Genomic DNA, 17,808 nt, shown 5'->3' on the forward strand with positions numbered 1-17,808 from the left:
CTGTTTCCCTTTTCATATCAGATTTTGTTAATTTGGATACTGTCTTTGTGTCGTCTGGTTAGTCTGGCTAAGGGTTTATCTAACTTGTTGATTTTCTCAAAGAACCAGCTCCTGGTTTTGTTGATTCCTTATATAGTTCTTTTTGTTGATTTCAGCCCTGAGTTTGACTATTTCCTGCCATCTACTCCTCTTGGGTGTATTTGCTTCTTTTGTTCTAGAGCTTGAGGTGTGCTGTCGAGCTGCTAATGTATGCTTTCCCTAGTTTCCTTCTGGAGACATTCAGAGCTATGTGTTTTCCTCTTAGCATTGCTTTCATTGTGTCCCATAAGTTTGGAAATGTTGTGCCTTCATTGTTATTAAATTCCAAAAAAAATCTTTAATTTCTTTCTTTATTTCTTCCTTGAACAAGTTATCATTGAGTAAAGAGCTGTCCAGCTTCCATGCTTCCATGTATATGTGAGCTTTCTGATGTTTTTGTTGTTTTTGATGACCAGCCTTATTCCATGGTGATCTGATAACATACATGGGATTATGTCTATCTTCTTCTATCTGTTGAGCCTGTTTTTTGATGTATTATATGGTCAATTTTGGAGAAGGTATCATGAGCTGCTGAGAAGAAAGTATATTCTTTTGTTTTAGGATGAAATGTTCTATAAATATCTGCTAAATCTATTTGGTTCATAACTTCTCTTAGTTTCACTGTGTCTCTGGTTAATTTCTTTTTCCATTATCTGCCCATTTAGGTGGGTAGGGTTTTGAAGTATCCCACAATTATTGGGCAAGGTAAAATATATACTTTGATCCTAGTAAAGTTTTTTTTTTAATGAATATGGATGGCCTTGCATTTGGAGCATAGATATTCAGAACTGAGAGTTCATCTTGGTGTATTTTTTTTCTTTGATGGCTATGAAGTGTCCTGCCTTATCTTTTTTGATAACTTTTGGTTGAAAGTTGATTTTATTTGATATTAGAGTGGCTACTCCAACTTGTTTCTTGTGACCATTTGCTTTGAAAATTGTTTTTCTCAACCTTTTACTCTGAGGAAATGTCTGTCTTTGTCACTGAGGTGTGTTTCCTGTATGCAGCAATATGCTGGCTCCTCTTTCTGTATGCAGTCTGTTAGTTTACGTCTTTTTATTGGAGAATTGAGTCCATTGATGTTAAGAGGTATTAAGGAATAGTGATTGCTGTTTCCTGTTATTTTTGTTGTTAGAGGTGGAGTTGTGTTTGTTTATTTTCTTTTGGGTGTGTTAGAAGAATATTATTTTCTTGCTTTTTCTAGGGTGTAGTTTCCATCCTTGTGTTGGAGTTTTCTATTTATTATCCTTTGTAGGGCTGGATTTGTGGAAATATAATGTGTAAATTTGGTTCTGTCATGGAATATCTTGGTTTTTAAAGTATATGTTAATTGAGAGTTTTATTGGATACAGTAGCTTGGGCTGGCATTTGTATTGTCTTAGAGTCTGTATGACATCTGCCCAGGATCTTCTGGTTTTCATAGTCTCTGGTGAGAAGTCTGGTATAATTCTGAGAGGTCTACCTTTATATGTTACTTGACTTTTTTCCCTTATTGTTTTTAATATTCTTTCTTTGTTTTGTGTACTTTATGGTTTGACTATTATGTGACAAGAAGAATTTCTTTACAGTTCCTACCTGTTTGGAGTTCTGTAGGCTTCTTGTATGATTATGGGCATCTCTTTATATGAGTTAAGGAAGATGTCATCTGCAATTTTGCTGAAGATATTTACTGGCTCTTTAAGTTGGGAATCTTTGCTCTCTTCTATATCTATTATCCTTAGGTTTGATCTTCTCATTGTGTCCTGCATTTCTTGGATGTTTTGAGTTAGGATCTTTGTGAGTTTTGCATTTTCTTTGACTGTTGTATCAACGTTTTCTATGGTATCTTCTGCCCCTGATATTCTCCCTTTTATCTCTTGTATTCTGTTGGTGATGCTTGCATCTATGACTCCTGATCTCTTTCCTAGGTTTTATATCTCCAGAATTGTCTTCCTTTGTGATTTCTTTATTGTTTCTATTTCCATTTTTAGATCCTGGATGGTTTTGTTCAATTCCTTCACCTGTTTGATTGTGGTTTTCTGTAATTCTTTAATGGAATTTTGTGTTTCCTCTTTAATGACTTCTACCTGTTTTCCTGTATTTCTTTAAGGGATTTATTTATGTCCTTCTTAAAGTTCTCATGATATTCTTTTTTTTTTTTTTTGGAGCTGAGGATTAAAGTTCTCTAATATCATCCTGAGTTGTGATTTTAAATCAGAATCTTGCTTCTTGTGTTTTGGGATATACAGGACTTGCTGTGGTGGGAGAACTGGGTCCTGAAGATGCCAAGTGTTCTTGATTTCTGTTGCTTAGGTTTTTGTACTTGCCTCTCGCCATCTGGTTATGTATTGTGTTAGCTGGTCTTGCTGTCTCTGACAGTGGCTTGACCTTCCGACAAGTCTGTGTGTCAGCACTTGTGGGAGACTAGCTCTCTCTAGGCAGGATTTGGGTACTGAGAACTGTGGCACAGGGTCAGTTCTCTGAGCAGGTGAAACCAGAATTATCCTGTGCCAGACTGTTCCTGTGTTCCTGTGTCCTGAGGGCTCTGGGCAGGTCCCTCTGAGCAGAAGTGGTGTTCTCACCTGTGCTCCCAGGTATGTCAGCACTCCTGGAAGACCAGCTCTCTCCAGGCAGATTCTGTGTACTAAAAGCTTGGCACAGGGTCAGCTCCAAGGGCAGGTGGAAACCTAGAACTATATTTTCAAATATCCAATGGCTAGATATAATTTTTCTTGTTTTTCTTTTTAGTTTAATTTCTTTCATTGATTTTCTTTCAACATATTTTGGTTTTAATCACAATTTTCCCTTTAAATATAAATTCTGATATTACCAATTTTGTGCTATTTTTATTAAAATGCTTATAGTAGAGCTAGAAATGTTGTCTTATTTCTATTTTAGTTTTCACCCATAAATTTATAAATGTATATATTTATATATCAAAATGTTATCTAATTTCTGTAATTTCTGCTCTCAACTCAGGAATTTTTATACACATGTGCTATTTGCATTTTAAAATTTAGTACAGCATGACACTTTGTTTATCTTTCTGAAAATACCTTCTGGAAGTAAAATTATATATTCTAATTTTATTTGGCATAATATTCTGTGTCAATTAGCTCAGAGTAGTTGGCTATGTTATTGAAGTTTCCTGTATCTTACTTATGTTTCTGTTCTATCTATTCAGCCTATCTTTAGCTATGTAAATTTCCAATCATACTCTTGAGGACTTTGCTCCTGATTATATGTAGTGCTTCCTGGATCTATATGATAAATATTCCCTCTCTCTCTCTCTCTCTCACTCACTCTCTTTCTCTCTCTCTCTTTCCCTCCCTCTCTCCCCACCTCCTACTCCCTCTCTTTAGAATTGGGAAGGCAAGTCAGGATCTTTGTGTACATGCAAAGCAAGAACATTAACAATGAGTTATATTTATACCAGTGAATTATGTTGTCTTGATTCAATAACATTTTGTGAGATATTGTTATGAGATTAATTTCCTATCTTTGGTACTGGTCTTCATCTCAAATTTTATTTTGTCTGTTATTGCTTCAGCCATGGAGTCTCCTTTATATTCTGCAGTTAAAACTTTGCCTGTTTCTTTTGGTTTGTTTGCTATTAATCTATCCTCTTTTTATCTAGTGATAGTATTAGCTTTTTTAAATTTACATTTCAAATGTCCCATTCCCATCCCCCCTCCACAATCTCCCATCCTCTTCCTGTCCCTTTTCCCTCTAAGAGGGTGCTCTTCTAACCACCTCACCCCTCTAGCATCTCCCTTCTCTGGGGCATCAGGTCTCCACAGGACTAAATGCATCCACTCCAACTGAGATCAGACAAAGCAGTCCTCTGCTACATATGCAGCAGGAGATCAATGACCAGCCTACATATGCTCTCTGGATGGTGGCTTTGTACCTGGGAGCTTTGAAAGGTCCAGGTTGGTTGCTATCATTCTACTAGCTGGGCTGCCTTGTCTAGCTTCAGTGGGAAATGAAGCACCTAGCCTCACAGAGGCTTAAAGTGCCAGAGTTCAGGGATACTCAGGAGGGCTCCCACCCACTCAAAGGAGAAGGGGAGGGAGAAGGGTAGGTGAACAGGATGTAAAGTGAATAATAAAAACAAATTAAATTAAATTTAAAAAATTAAAGTGTTGATAAAGGAGAGAGCGAGAGAGAGAGAGAGAGAGAGAGAGAGAGAGAGAGAGAGAGAGAGAGATGGGGTGGAGGTGGGGGTTCTGAAGTATTTTTCCTGCAAGAACAGGAGGAAATTTCTGAAATGAGGTATATGTTCATTATCTTGATTGTAATATTGACTGAACTGTTCAATATGTATGGTATTTCATATCAAATATGTGATAATGACTAATAATAGAATTCAATTGGAAATTTCAATAAATTTTCTGTAATGAAAAAATTGCAATCTGCCATGGACACTTAAAGTCAGTACTTCACATACTCTTCACTACAGCTCTGTGCAGGTTTAATGAGCATTGTTATGTAGGTGAAATACAGAGCTAATTATCATCACCCACATTCAATTACCAGTTAGCACATAGTGCTTTTTAAAACATTTTAACATACCTTAAACTTCCTTTCTCTTGTGATTAAAATAAAGCACTCATACTTAATTATGGGGAGCTGGTATATAAAGGAAAATTCAAGCTCTCTTGTCTTCCAAAGTTAACCAAGATTTGAAGCCTGGGCACTTAGTGAGCTCCCATGCAGGTTACCATGATAGAGCATTGGAAAAACCCAATGGTAACTAAGATACTGAAGAATATTTAGGTCAGTATGACAAAGAAATAACATGGAAACTAATCATAAATAACAAAGAGGGGGACAAAAGAAGTCAGATGACTGGTTTTTCTTTCATTATTTGGTTGATTTGTTTCTTTTTAATTTGGGTTCAATATTCAGAATGCAAATCTTTTTCCCTTCTACAAAAATTTGTTTTGCTTTTCTGTAAATTTGACCTGCTTCAAATGAGGTCTATTGCTACAATGGGCCTTAAGAGGTAAGAGACGTTTCATGTAGCTTACAGTTTACAAATAACAGAATATCAGAAAAGATCTTAGCCAGTTACACACTCGAGAGGGCAGAAAGGAACACAGAGAGTTGTGTGCATGAAATTCAATGTAAATTCTGGTATGAATGTGGAGTCATCAGGATTAGCAAATAACCAAAAACAAGTGTAAAGTTTGAGTTCAGTTGATAAGTTTTCTTTACTTCCAAGACTACAAAGACTTGCCAAATTAATAACATCTAAGTAACAAACTTACATGATTTGGAGTCTGGTGATGGAGGAGAAATATTAGAAACAGCCAGGTCACTTTTTGATTTTTTAGGCTTCTTTGCATTCATCTGCCAAGGTTTATCATAGCTTCTCAAATCCCTTCTTGTTCCTTTGGGTTCTATTAAAATAAAATATAAACAAATCATAGTAATAAGGATGAAAAATTCTGGCTATTAAATAGAGCATCTTATTTTTTTAATTGTTTCTGAAAACATTGGATTTTGTTCTTTATTTTATACTTTTGTCCATAAATCATAGTAGCAAAATAGCTTAGCCACGATATCTTTCTTGTCTATTTGCTTGAATAGTTGTGAGAGAAAGAAATTCACTAATCAGTATAGCAAGCATTCACAAGATTTGACTGATATTAGCAATTTCAGTATCAGTCATGAATATAATTATTATATTATATTCATGATATAATTATGTCATATTATACATTTATATTACATATACATTTTATGTTTCATGGTTTTATGGTGAAACGAGAAATTCTGCCTACACTATCTGCTGACATACCTAGAACTAGATAAGACACTCCCCATTTAAGTAAACACACTCCCCATTTAAGTGTTTTCGGATCAATAGAAAACTACCATTCTAGAAAGAGTTGATGAAATATATTAAATGAAAAAAGATTTAAGACACAAAGGAAAATAATAATCTTACAACTATTAAATGTCAGGACCTTGATTTTTTGACTTACCAATATAAGTCTTACCAAAATAATTTATGAAACAAAACAAAATGAAAGAAGAGGTTCTCAGAAAACTGGACTAAAGTATAATTGCACATAGTGTTTTTTTTTTTTTTTTGGTTCTTTTTTTCGGAGCTGGGGACCGAACCCAGGGCCTTGTGCTTCCTAGGCAAGCGCTCTACCACTGAGCCAAATCCCCAACCCCGCACATAGTGTTTTAAAGGAAGTATCTTGTGCTTTCTTCATAAGTACTGACAGAGAACTAAAATGGAATACCACATTAAATTTGTATTCAGTGCCAGAAAAGGAATTCTGATAGTGTTGAAAATTGAATCAGGAACATAGAGAACAAACTTCACTCAATAGAGCTCCAGAGCAGAGGCCACAAAATGAAACAGGCAATGTTCAAGGAAACTTGATTTGCACAAAAATGATTTTCCTGAATTGTAGAAAATATCTCAGCTACAGTTCAGAATACTAAAAGTTTGTGTGTGTGTGTGTGTGTGTGTGTGTGTGTGTATGTATGTATGTATGTGGGTGTCAGTGTGGTATATGCTCATGTGCCCATGTACATGGAAGTATTACACAAAGGAAATTGCTTTTCTCAATGAAAAAAAATGAAATAACTACAAAGTGTTGGACGTGTGAGGTCATGTTATGCCCTGAGTTGCCAGATGTATTTAAATGCATTAACAGGACAACTTAGAATATTTTGGAAAAGCCTTTCTTCTCTATCCTTAAGCTGTTGGTACATTGTGTAACATATGAGAAGATGCACCAAAATAATGCAAATCACAGCCATGGCTCATAAAGGACCAACTAACCACCATCCAATTAATCATTCTTTGTTTCGATCAACATCCAAGAACTGATTATTTTCTTTCTCCTTCCACATCTTCCTTCTGAAATATTTCTCCTTCTGTAACCCTTACATTCCACATAAACAAGAACTCTAACATATTTAAATCTCCATTTCATATCTTAACATGTACCTCATTTTTCACATTTCTTTCTTTGCAGCTCACATGGAATAGAGGATTTCACCCCCATCCTAACACACACACACGCGCACACACACACACACGCACACACACACACGCACACACACACACACGCACACACACACACGCACACACACACACACGCACGCACACACACACAGACACACACACAGACACACACACAGACACACACACACAGACACACACACACACAGACACACACAGACACACACAGACACACACACAGACACACACACAGACACACACACAGACACACACACACAGACACACACACACAGACACACACACAGACACACACACAGACACACACACACAGACACACACACACGCGCACACACACACACACGCACACACACACACACGCACACACACACACACACGCACACACACACGCACACACACACACACGCACGCACACACACACAGACACACACACACAGACACACACACACAGACACACACACACAGACACACACACAGACACACACACAAACACACACACACACAGACACACACACACACACACGCACACACACACACACACACACACACACACACACACACACACTGTGAAGGCTGGAGACTTCTTACATTCCAGATGCTTCTGCAATGGGAGGCCTCTACTAGTAAAGGGAAGGAGGAAACACCACTTCCCACACTGTTCACCATTCCTCAATCAATGGCCTCTGCTTTTCTTCACAGCAACATTCTAGACCTTGCTACAATGTTTCTTGTCCTTCTCACAGCATGGATGAAACACAGACAACTTCTTTAAACTACACAAACCATAGACTCCTGACTTCCATTCTTCAGTTCTGAGGAGCTTCATTTCTTTAATACTTCAGGCACCACATTGGTTTTCTTAGTCTTCTTATTCTCCAGAACCACTCTTCTATAGATGACTCGACATCAATTATCACTGATGAAGTGAAAGTTAAGGGTTCTTTTGAAAGTCAGTTGTGTTGGATGGTGTTTTGCTAAGGCAAACATGTGAAGGAATGTTTCTCTGAAGAAGACACACGTGAAAGGCTAAGGCAGACTCATGAAGAAATGTTTCATGGAAACAGACACAAGTGAAAGCATGTCCTGCTAAGGCAAGAATGTGAAACAACACATGATGAAGGATTCTTCGCTAATGATCTGCATATATCGGTCCACTTACTTTTCATTACATTGTATTAGCTGAGCTCCATTTATTGGGACTCCATCGACAGAACCATACAAAAAAATTTCTGGTTGTGTGCTATGGCTGTTTGCTGTTTCCAAAGATTTGGAGTGATTGGCAGAGTGATGGCAGCAGACAAAGGCTCACATGGAGTTTTGCTAAGTCTGACTCACATGCTGAGGCAAGATCTGTAGAGGGCATGTGCTGTTTGGAGGCAGTATAAATAGAACTCAATAACAGTGATGGAAGCTTGGCGTGGTGAGGTTTGGCTTGCTAATAGAGGTGGCTGTACAAGGCTTCTTGGTGTCAAGTCTTCGCTGAAAGAGGCACCATAAACACCGGCATCCCTGCTGCTCTGAATCCTTTCTGACTGAACTGAATTACTGGTATATATATTCATGAAGCAACTGGATCAAGCTGTCAATGCTGATCTGTGAATTGAACCACTGATTTCCTGACAATGCAGATGGGATCTGTTCCAAAGAACCATTTCTAAACAGGTCCACTTCCCCTAGTGGGTGATGGGCTAGAAGGGAAGTTCAAGCATTTAAGACTCCTCATTAAAAGGAGGCTTCAGAGAATGTAAGGGTGAGGTTCTGATATATTGATTTAATCAGGAATCTGTAAGTACTGAAACTGAAGGTCCTGTTCCCCAATTGGTTTATTGATCCATCATTACAAATGTCGGCCAATGGCTGGGTGGAAACGGTGGGGCCTCCAGCTTCCCACAGGTGGGAGAGCGATGCAGTAAAATGTTTTACCACTATCCTTGGCAGGAGACAGAGCTACCAAAGATGTAAGAATTCAGGGAAGTGGCCAAAGAGGTAGCAGGGGAAGAATTAAGTATATCCATTCGTTGTTAGCCAAGGCATTTTGAGAATGGCTGCTCTGTGTGTGTGTGTGTGTGTGTGTGTGTGTGTGTGTGTGTGTGTGTGTGTTTTCTCAATCTGAGGATCTGAGATAATTCCTGGGCAGGTGCAAGAGTGTGATCCGTCAGGAACACAAGGCGGAGTAGCAAAAGCAACATTCAACAGAAAAGAGATTAGTTACATACTACCTTTCAGCACAGCTAGAATCCTGTTTCTCTTGTTTTTAACCACATAAGTCTCTCATAGCTTTTTAAATATTGAACTGGGGTACTATGGAGAAGTCTTTTCCCACACACAGTTGCTATATTCCATGCCAGGCTTTACACTTATTTACGTGTACATTTTGTTCATCAATATTCCCAACTCTTCCAAAGAATTTGTGTTCCACCTTCTACCCTGGTACATCACCTGTCTCAGTGAATCCTTCCATTTTTGTACTCTGTTGGAGAACACCTCTCTAGTGGTTTCTACAAGTTTCTCTCTCTCTCTCTCTCTCTCTCTCTCTCTCTCTCTCTCTCTCTCTTTCTCTCTCTCTCTCTCTTTATTATTTTTACACTCCAGATTTTATTTCCCTCCTGGTCCACATCCCATACCTCCTCCCCACCAGACCTCTAAACCTCCTGGGGCCTCCAGTCTCTTGAGGGTTAGGTGCATCTTCTCTGACTGAACCCAGACCTGGGAATCCTCTGCTGTATATATGTTGGAGGCCTCCTCTCAGCAGGTACATGCTGCCTAGTTGGTGTTCCAGTGTCTGAGAGATCTCAGGGACCCAGGTTAATTGATACTGCTGGTCCTCCTACAGGGTTGCCCTTCTCCTCAGCTTCCTCCAGGTTTTCCCTAATTCAACCAGAGGGGTCACAGCTTCTGTTTGTTGGTTGGGTGCACATATTTGCATTTGACTCTTTTGGCTACTTGTTGGGTCTTTTGGAGAGCAGTCATGGTAGGTCCCTTTTTTTGTGAATACCCCATAACTTCAGTAATTGTGTCAGGTCTTGGTCCCTCCCCTTGAGCTGGAACCAACATTGGGCCTGTTGCTGGACCTTCTTTTCCTCAGGCTCTTTTCCATTTCCATTCCCGCATTATTTCTTTCAGACAGGAAGAATTAGGGGTCAGAGCTTTAGCTGTGGGAAAGCAACCCCATCCCTCACTTGATGCCTTGTCTTTCAGCTGGAAGTAGATTCAATAAGTTCCCTCTCCCCATTGTAGGGCCTTTCAGCTAGGGTCCCCCTTCTTTGAGTCCTGAGAGTCTCTCATTCTCCAGGTCTCTGGTACATTTTAGAGGGTCTTCCCAACCTTCCTCCCAAGGTCCCCTTATTTCTTTTTGGAGAACAGTCATGGTAGGTCCCTTTTGGTGAATGTGCTATAGCTTCAGTAATGGTGTCAGAAACCCCATTTGAGTGGATTTCTTGACTTGGAGAAAATGATCTGCCAACCTGTAAGAATCATGTAGAAGTGAACTCTACTTGTAGCTAGCAGCTAGGAAAAATACAGGCTAAAAGCCAGAAAGGAAATAAGGCACTCAGTCATATCCTGTAAGAGTTTGTTTGGCAACAAGACAAATAGGAATATGTTTTTCTCTAGTTCAGTATCCAGATGAAAATGTAAAGTAGCCTACAGTTTGATTTGTCTTATGAAGCTGAATAAAGTTGACTAAGCAAACATAAACTTCTGACACATAGACATTGAATGCTAATTGTGCATTGATAAATAATTCATAGTTTAATATACTACTGCTCCCATAAATGAAATTATTTATAAGATATATCCTTATGAGCTTCTAGAACTTGACAGATGCCCATTTTTTCTTTTGTCACATGGTGGGTACCATCTCAGCATCTAGAAACCAAAGCATTTGACAATAAACCATGGTCAGTGGACTTACAAACCCACCAAAATGATGCCAAAAAAGGGAAAAGCCAATACAAGAGTTCTCTGCTTCATATGATAAAACTCATGTTCTAGTTTCTTGTTTACTGAGGATAACTTATGTTGAAATCATTACCAGCAATGTCTACCTTCTTTAGAAGATATTCACTTTCTGCCCTTCTTAGCATAGACTTCTAATATTATCAAGAAATAATTACTATGATAATATGAAAATTACTTTCCTGAAATTCCTGAATATGAGAGTAGAAGGTAACATGGTAGCATCCTAGGAAATCATTTAGAGACTAGTCAGTCCAATCCCATGGGAATTAAGCAAAGAGTTGGTGGTGGCTTGAATATGCTTGGCCCAGGTCATGGCACAATTAGGAGGTATGGACTTGTTGTAGTAAATGTGTTCTTATTGGAAGAAGTGTGTCACTGTGGACATGGGATTTAAGAGCCTCCTCCTAGCTTCCTGGAAGACAATTTTCTCTTGTTTGCCTTTGGAACAACATGTCAAACTCACAGCTCCTCCAGCACTATGCCTGCTTGGACACTACCATGCTTCCTGTCATGATGATAATGGACTGAACCTCAACTAAATGTCCTTTATATGAGCTGCCTTGGTCATGTTGTCTCTTTACAGCAACAGAAATCCTAATTAAGGCACAATGTGACAGCAGGTGTTTTATTTAGGGTATCTATTGCAATGCTAATATAGAAGGACCAACAAGAAATTCCGATGGAAAAACTCCATTTCATCATTATCTTCCAGTAGCACTGAATTACTGAGGGCAGAAGTTGAGATCAAGAATCCAGAAATAGGGGCTGGAGAGATGGCTCAGTGGTTAAGAGCACTGACTGCTCTTCCAGAGGTTCTGAATTCAATTTCCAGCAACTACATTGTGACTCACAACCATCTGTAGTAGGGATCTGATGCCCTCTTCTGGTGTGTCTGAGGACAGCAACAGTGTATTCACATACATGAAGTAAATAAAAAAAAATCTTAAAAAAAAAGAAGAAACCAGAAATAGGAATTATAACAGAAACTATGATGAAATCCTGTTTAATGGCTTGCTACTCAGGTTGCCCAGTCTCTTTTCTTATAAAACCCAGAGCTATCAACTCTGGGTTAACACTGCCCACAGTGAGCTGGACCATTCCCCATCAATCATCAATCAAGAAAATGTACCACAGTCTTGCCCACAAGTCACTTTGGGGGAGGCATTTTCTTAATTGAGATTCCCTCTTCTAAAATGCCTTTATGTTGTGTCGAGTCGGCATAAATAGACCAGCCCATGCCATGGAGAGAATGGGATTTCCACACAAACCTCATACCTGAAGAACAATGTACAGAAAGATTGAAACCACATCTACTCTATTGTTTTCCTCATTTAATGTGGAATGCAGTCTATGTAGACTTGGAAGGATGCCCCAACCTCCCAATGTTTAGAGTTGCCCAGTGCTCAACTGTTTCTATGGTTACATTTTCTATACAGGATAGATAATACTAGGGTTTTAAAAAAATGCAGTATAGTTTTGAGAAAAGCAAAACTAACTTTGTAGACACTGTTTCATTACTTTTCTGTGACAATAAGCTGTATGATTTTAAACCAAGTTGTTTATAAAATGAAACAATGTTTGGAATGATAATTTTGAATCATACAGACTAAAATAATTTCTTGCCAATCAGAATCATTTTTATTAGACAAAATACCCTAATTTTTATTCATAGAAGCACAGTACACTTTAATGTATTCAAATCAAGACTATTTTATATGAAAATTGAACATGAGACTATAATCACAGAATATCTGAAAATTTTAGGTTTATCATATTATAATTGAAAATACTTGTGAAAAATTTCTATTAGATCAGTGGTTCTCAACCTTCCTAATGCTAAGACCCTTTAGTCCAGTTCTTCATGTTGTGGTAACCAACATCCACAAAATTATTTTTGTTGCTACTTCATTATTATATTTTTACTACCATTATGAATTTTAATGTAGATATGTATATTTTCAAATAGTCTTAAATGACCCCTAAGTGGTAGCAAACCACAGGTTGAAAAGCACTGCGTTAGATATATCCCAAATTAGCATGTATATTCCAAGATTTGATCCCCCTCTCCCGACCCCATTACCTGATGATTCGCTTTCTGCCCAGAGAGCCGCTGACCCTGACAAAGTTCTTTGCAGTTGTCCTCGGTTTCCTTGTTTAGATTGAAGATGGTCAATGAGAAATGGGATTGGTTGGTCAGGTGTCTCAGTTATTAACTTGGTCATTAATTCCTAAGGACAGAACAAGACACACATTTACATCTAAGAAGAAGAAACTGTAGCTAAGCATTCATCTTTGTTTGGCACTACAACTGTCCACACAGTACAACTAATTAAAACTCTTCCAGAATCCATCGAGTCAGGTTCAAGTTAGTAACTGTTCTCACTCTAAGGACAAAGTAGTACAGATAACTTATGATTTGTGTTCCACAAGCAAAACACAGCAAAAAGTAGCCGAAATCATACTAGAAATGTTATCTAAATTCTTTTTGTTAAACTATGATCTAAAGCCAGTGGCCAAGGAGCACTGACATACTTGAGAGCAGAAGAAAGACAAACTCTTCTGCTCTGAGTGACCTGCCTGCAGGCCTCAGGTCACACAAACCCAGGGGCAGTCTGGGAAAGGACCATTCAGGGTTCTGTCAGCACCTGGAGATGAACCGGTCCTGCAGCTCTCTAAATCCAAATCCCATGGGGGAGAGAGCTGGACTCTTAGAAGTGCAGACATTCCTGAGAGCTCAGGGGAGATCTCCATTTCTCTTCACATTCCTGGACCAAGAGGAATTTGCCTAGTGCCCTCTGAGCACAGGAAGCTAGAAACAGTCAGGGGCAGACCTTTCTGGTTTCTGTTTGAACCCAGAGCTGAAAACCAGGAACCAGGAGCACTGACCCACCTGAAAGCAGAGGTAAGATCAACTTTTGCGCTCCAAGTGGCACCCCTGGAGGCCTCAGGACACACAAACAAAAGGAACAGTCTGGGAAAGGAACTTCCGGGTTTGGGTCTGCACCCAGAGATGAATTGGTTCCCCAGCTCTTTATACTCATATCTGGCTGAAATAAAAACAAAAACAAAAACAAAAAAACAAAACAAAACAAACAACAACAACTAAAAAAAACCAGGTCTATAGGAGTGCTGACACACAGGCTTACAGGAGGGTCAAGCCATTATCAGAGACAGCAAGGGAAGCTAACACCAGAACAAACTGATGGAAGAGGGAAGCATAGGAACCAAAACAACAGAAAGCAAGGCAACTTGGCATCATCAGAGCCCAGTTCTCCTACCAAAGCAAATACTGGATATCCAAACACACTGGAAAAGCAGGATTTGGATTTGAAATCATATCTCATGATGATGATAGAGGACTTTACATAAGACATAAATAACTCCCTTAAAGAAATACAGCCAACATAGGTAAAGAGTAGAAGCCCTTAAAGAGGAAACACAAAAATCCCTTAAAGAATTACAGGAATACACAACAAAACAGGTGAATGAATTGAACAAAAAGGTCCAGAAGTTAAAAATGGAAATAGAAACAATAAAGACAACAAAGGGAGACAACCCTGGAGCTAGAAAACTTAGGAAGGAGATTAGGAGTCATAGACACAAGCACCACCAACAGAATACAAGAGATAGAAGAGAAAATCTCAGGGACAGAAGATACCATAGAAAACATTGACACAACCTTTGGTGAAAACATAAAATGCAAAAAGCTCCTACACTAAAACATCCAGGAAATCCAGGACACATTGAAAAGGTCAAACCTAAAGATAATAGGTATAACAGACAGCAAAGACTCTCAACTTGAAGGGCCAGTAAATATCTTCAACAATATTATAGAAGAAAACTTCCATAAAGAAAGAGATGCCCGTAATCATACAATAAGCCTATAGAACTCCAAATAGATTGGACCAGAAGAAAAATTCGTCATGTCACATAATAGTCAAAACACTAAATGCACAAAACAAAGATAGAATATTAAAAGCAGTAAGGGAAAAATGTCAAGTAACATATAAAGGCAGACCAATCAGAATTACACCAGACTTCTTACCAGAGAGTATGAAAGATAGAAGATCCTGGGCAAATGTCATATGGATCCTAAGAGAACACAAATGCCAGCCCAGGCTACTATATCTAGCAATAATTTCTAATAGAATAGATGGAACAACCAAGATATTTCCTGACAAAATCAAATTTATATACTATATTTCCACAAATCTAGCAATATAAAGCATAATAGATGGAAAACTGCAACACAAGGAGGGAAACTAAACACAAGAGAAGATATAGCCATACAAACATAATTTCACCTCTAACAACAAAATTAACAGGAAACAATAATCACTTTTTCTTAATATCTCTTAGTATCAATGGAATCAATTCCACAATAAAAAGACATAAATTAGCAAACTGCATACAGAAAGAGGACCCAGAATTTTGCTGCATATAGGAAACATACCTCAGTGACAAAGACTGACACTACCTCAGAGTAAAAGGCTGGAAAACCATTTTCCAAACAAATGGTCCCAAGAAACAAGCCATGGAGTAGCCATTCTAATTTCAAATTAAGTTGATTTTCAACCAAAAGTTACCAAAAAAGATACAGGACACTTCATATTCACCAAAGGAAAAATCCACAAAGATGAACTCTCAATCCTGAATTTCTATGCTCCAAATGCAAGGGCATCTACATTTATGAAAGGAACCTCATTAAACATCAAAGCACACATTGCACCTCACACAATAATAGTAGAAGCTATCAACACCCCATTCTCATCAATGGACAGATCATGGGAACAGAAACTAAATGGAGACATAGAGAAACTAAGAGAAATTATGAACTAAATGGATATTTATAGAACATTTCATCCCAAAACAAGAGTATTTCTTCTCAGCACCTCAAGTTACCTTCTCCAAAATTGACCATATAATCCACAAAATAGGCCTCAACAGATTCAGGAAGATTGAAACAATCCCATGCATCCTATCAGATCACAAGAGACTAAGGCTGGTCTTCAATAACAAAAAAATAAAAAAACGATAGAAAGCCCACATAAACATGGAAGTTGAACAATGCTCTACTCAATTATAACTTGGTCAAGGAAGAAATAAAGAAATTAAAGATTTTTTTATAATTTAATGACAATGAAGACACAATATACCTAAACTTATGGAACACAATGAAAACAGTGAAAGCACTGATAGAGGAAAATTCATAGCTCTGAGTGCCTCCTAAAAGAAACTAGAGAGATCTTAGATTAGCAGCTTGAGGGCATACTTAAAAGCTCTGGAACAAAAAGAAGAAAATGCACCCAAGAGGATTCGACAACAGGAAATATTCAAACTCAGGCATGAAATCAACCAAGTAGAAACAAAAAGTACTATGCAAAGTATGAACAAAACTAGTAGCTGGTGTTTTGAGGATATCAACAAGATAGATAAACCCTTAACCAGATTAACCACAGGATAGGGAAAGTATCCAAATTTACAAAATCAGAAATGAAACGGGAAACAACAATGGAATTTGAGGCAATTCAAAAAATTATCAAATCCTACTACAAAACTCTATATTCAACAAAACTGGAAAATCTGGATGAAATGGACAATTTTCTAGACAGATCCAAGGACACAATGTTAAATCAGGATCAGATAAACCATCTAAACAGTCCCATAACTCCTAAAGAAATAGAAGCAGCTACTAAAAGTCTCCCAACCAAAAAAAGCCCAGGACCAGAGGGGTTTAGTGCAGAATCCTATCAATCCTTCATAGGAAGACCTATTACCAACATTTTCCAAACTATTCCACAAAATAGAAACAGAAGGAGCACTACCAAATTCCTTCTATGAAGCCACAATTATGCTTGTACCTAAACCATACAAAGACCCTATAGAGAAAGAGAACTTCAGACCAATTTTTCTTATGAATATTGACACAAAAATACTCAATAAAATTCTCCCAAAACAAATCCAACAACACAGCAAAAGAATCATCCATCAAGATCAAGTAGGCTTCATCCCAGGGATGCAGGGATTGTTCAATATACAGAAATCCATCAACATAATCCACAATGTAAACAAACTCAAAGGAAAAAACACATGATCATCTCATTAGACACTGAAAAAGCATGTGACAAAATTCAACACCGCTTCAAGTTCAAAGTCTTGGAAAGATCAGGAATTCAAGACCCTTACCTAAACATAGTAAACCCTAGTGGGCACCATCAAACTAAATGGAGAGAAACTTGAAGCACTCCCACTAAAATCAGGGACTAGTCAAGTCTGCCCACTCTCTCCATAGTTATTCAATATAGTACTCAAAGTCCTAGCCAGAGCAATCAGACAACAATAGGAGATCAAATGGATTCAAATTAGAAAGGAAGAAGTCAAAATATCACTATTTGCAGATGATAGGATAGTATACTTAAGGTGCCCCAAAAGTTCCACTAGAGAACTCCTACAGCTGATAAACAACTTCAGTAAATTTTGTGGATATAAAATTAGCTCAAACAAATCAGTAGCCTTCCTCTACTCAAAGGATAAAGAGGTTTAGAAATAAAGTAAGGAAATGACACCCATCACAAGTCATAAATAATACAAAATAACTCAGTGTGACTCTAACCAAGCAAGTGAAAGATCGGTATGCAAGGACTTCAAGTCTCTGAAGAAAGAAATTGAAGAAGATCTCAGAAGATTGAAAGACCTCCAATGCTCATGGATTGGCAGGGTAAATATAATAAAATCACCATTTTGCCAAAAGTAATCTACAAATTCAGTGCAATTCCTATCAA

At 38.0% G+C, this 17,808-nt stretch overlaps 1 protein-coding gene across 11 annotated transcripts in view; it reads right to left on the minus strand.

Annotated features, from left to right (window-relative positions):
• C5h8orf34 (similar to human chromosome 8 open reading frame 34) overlaps window positions 1–17,808 on the minus strand; it is a 539,213-nt gene that overhangs the window by 390,520 nt on the left and 130,885 nt on the right. For all 11 annotated transcript variants that reach the window (NM_001109259.2, XM_063288168.1, XM_017593564.3 and 8 more), the window contains exons 2-3: window positions 13,107–13,254; window positions 5,331–5,462 (exon numbers count right to left, since the gene is read on the minus strand). In NM_001109259.2, coding sequence (NP_001102729.2) covers window positions 5,331–5,462; window positions 13,107–13,254 — 280 coding nt within the window. The remainder of the gene's footprint in view (window positions 1–5,330; window positions 5,463–13,106; window positions 13,255–17,808) is intronic.

This window comes from Rattus norvegicus, chromosome 5 (genome assembly GCF_036323735.1).
Source record: "Rattus norvegicus strain BN/NHsdMcwi chromosome 5, GRCr8, whole genome shotgun sequence".
NCBI classification, from domain to species: domain Eukaryota; kingdom Metazoa; phylum Chordata; class Mammalia; order Rodentia; family Muridae; genus Rattus; species Rattus norvegicus.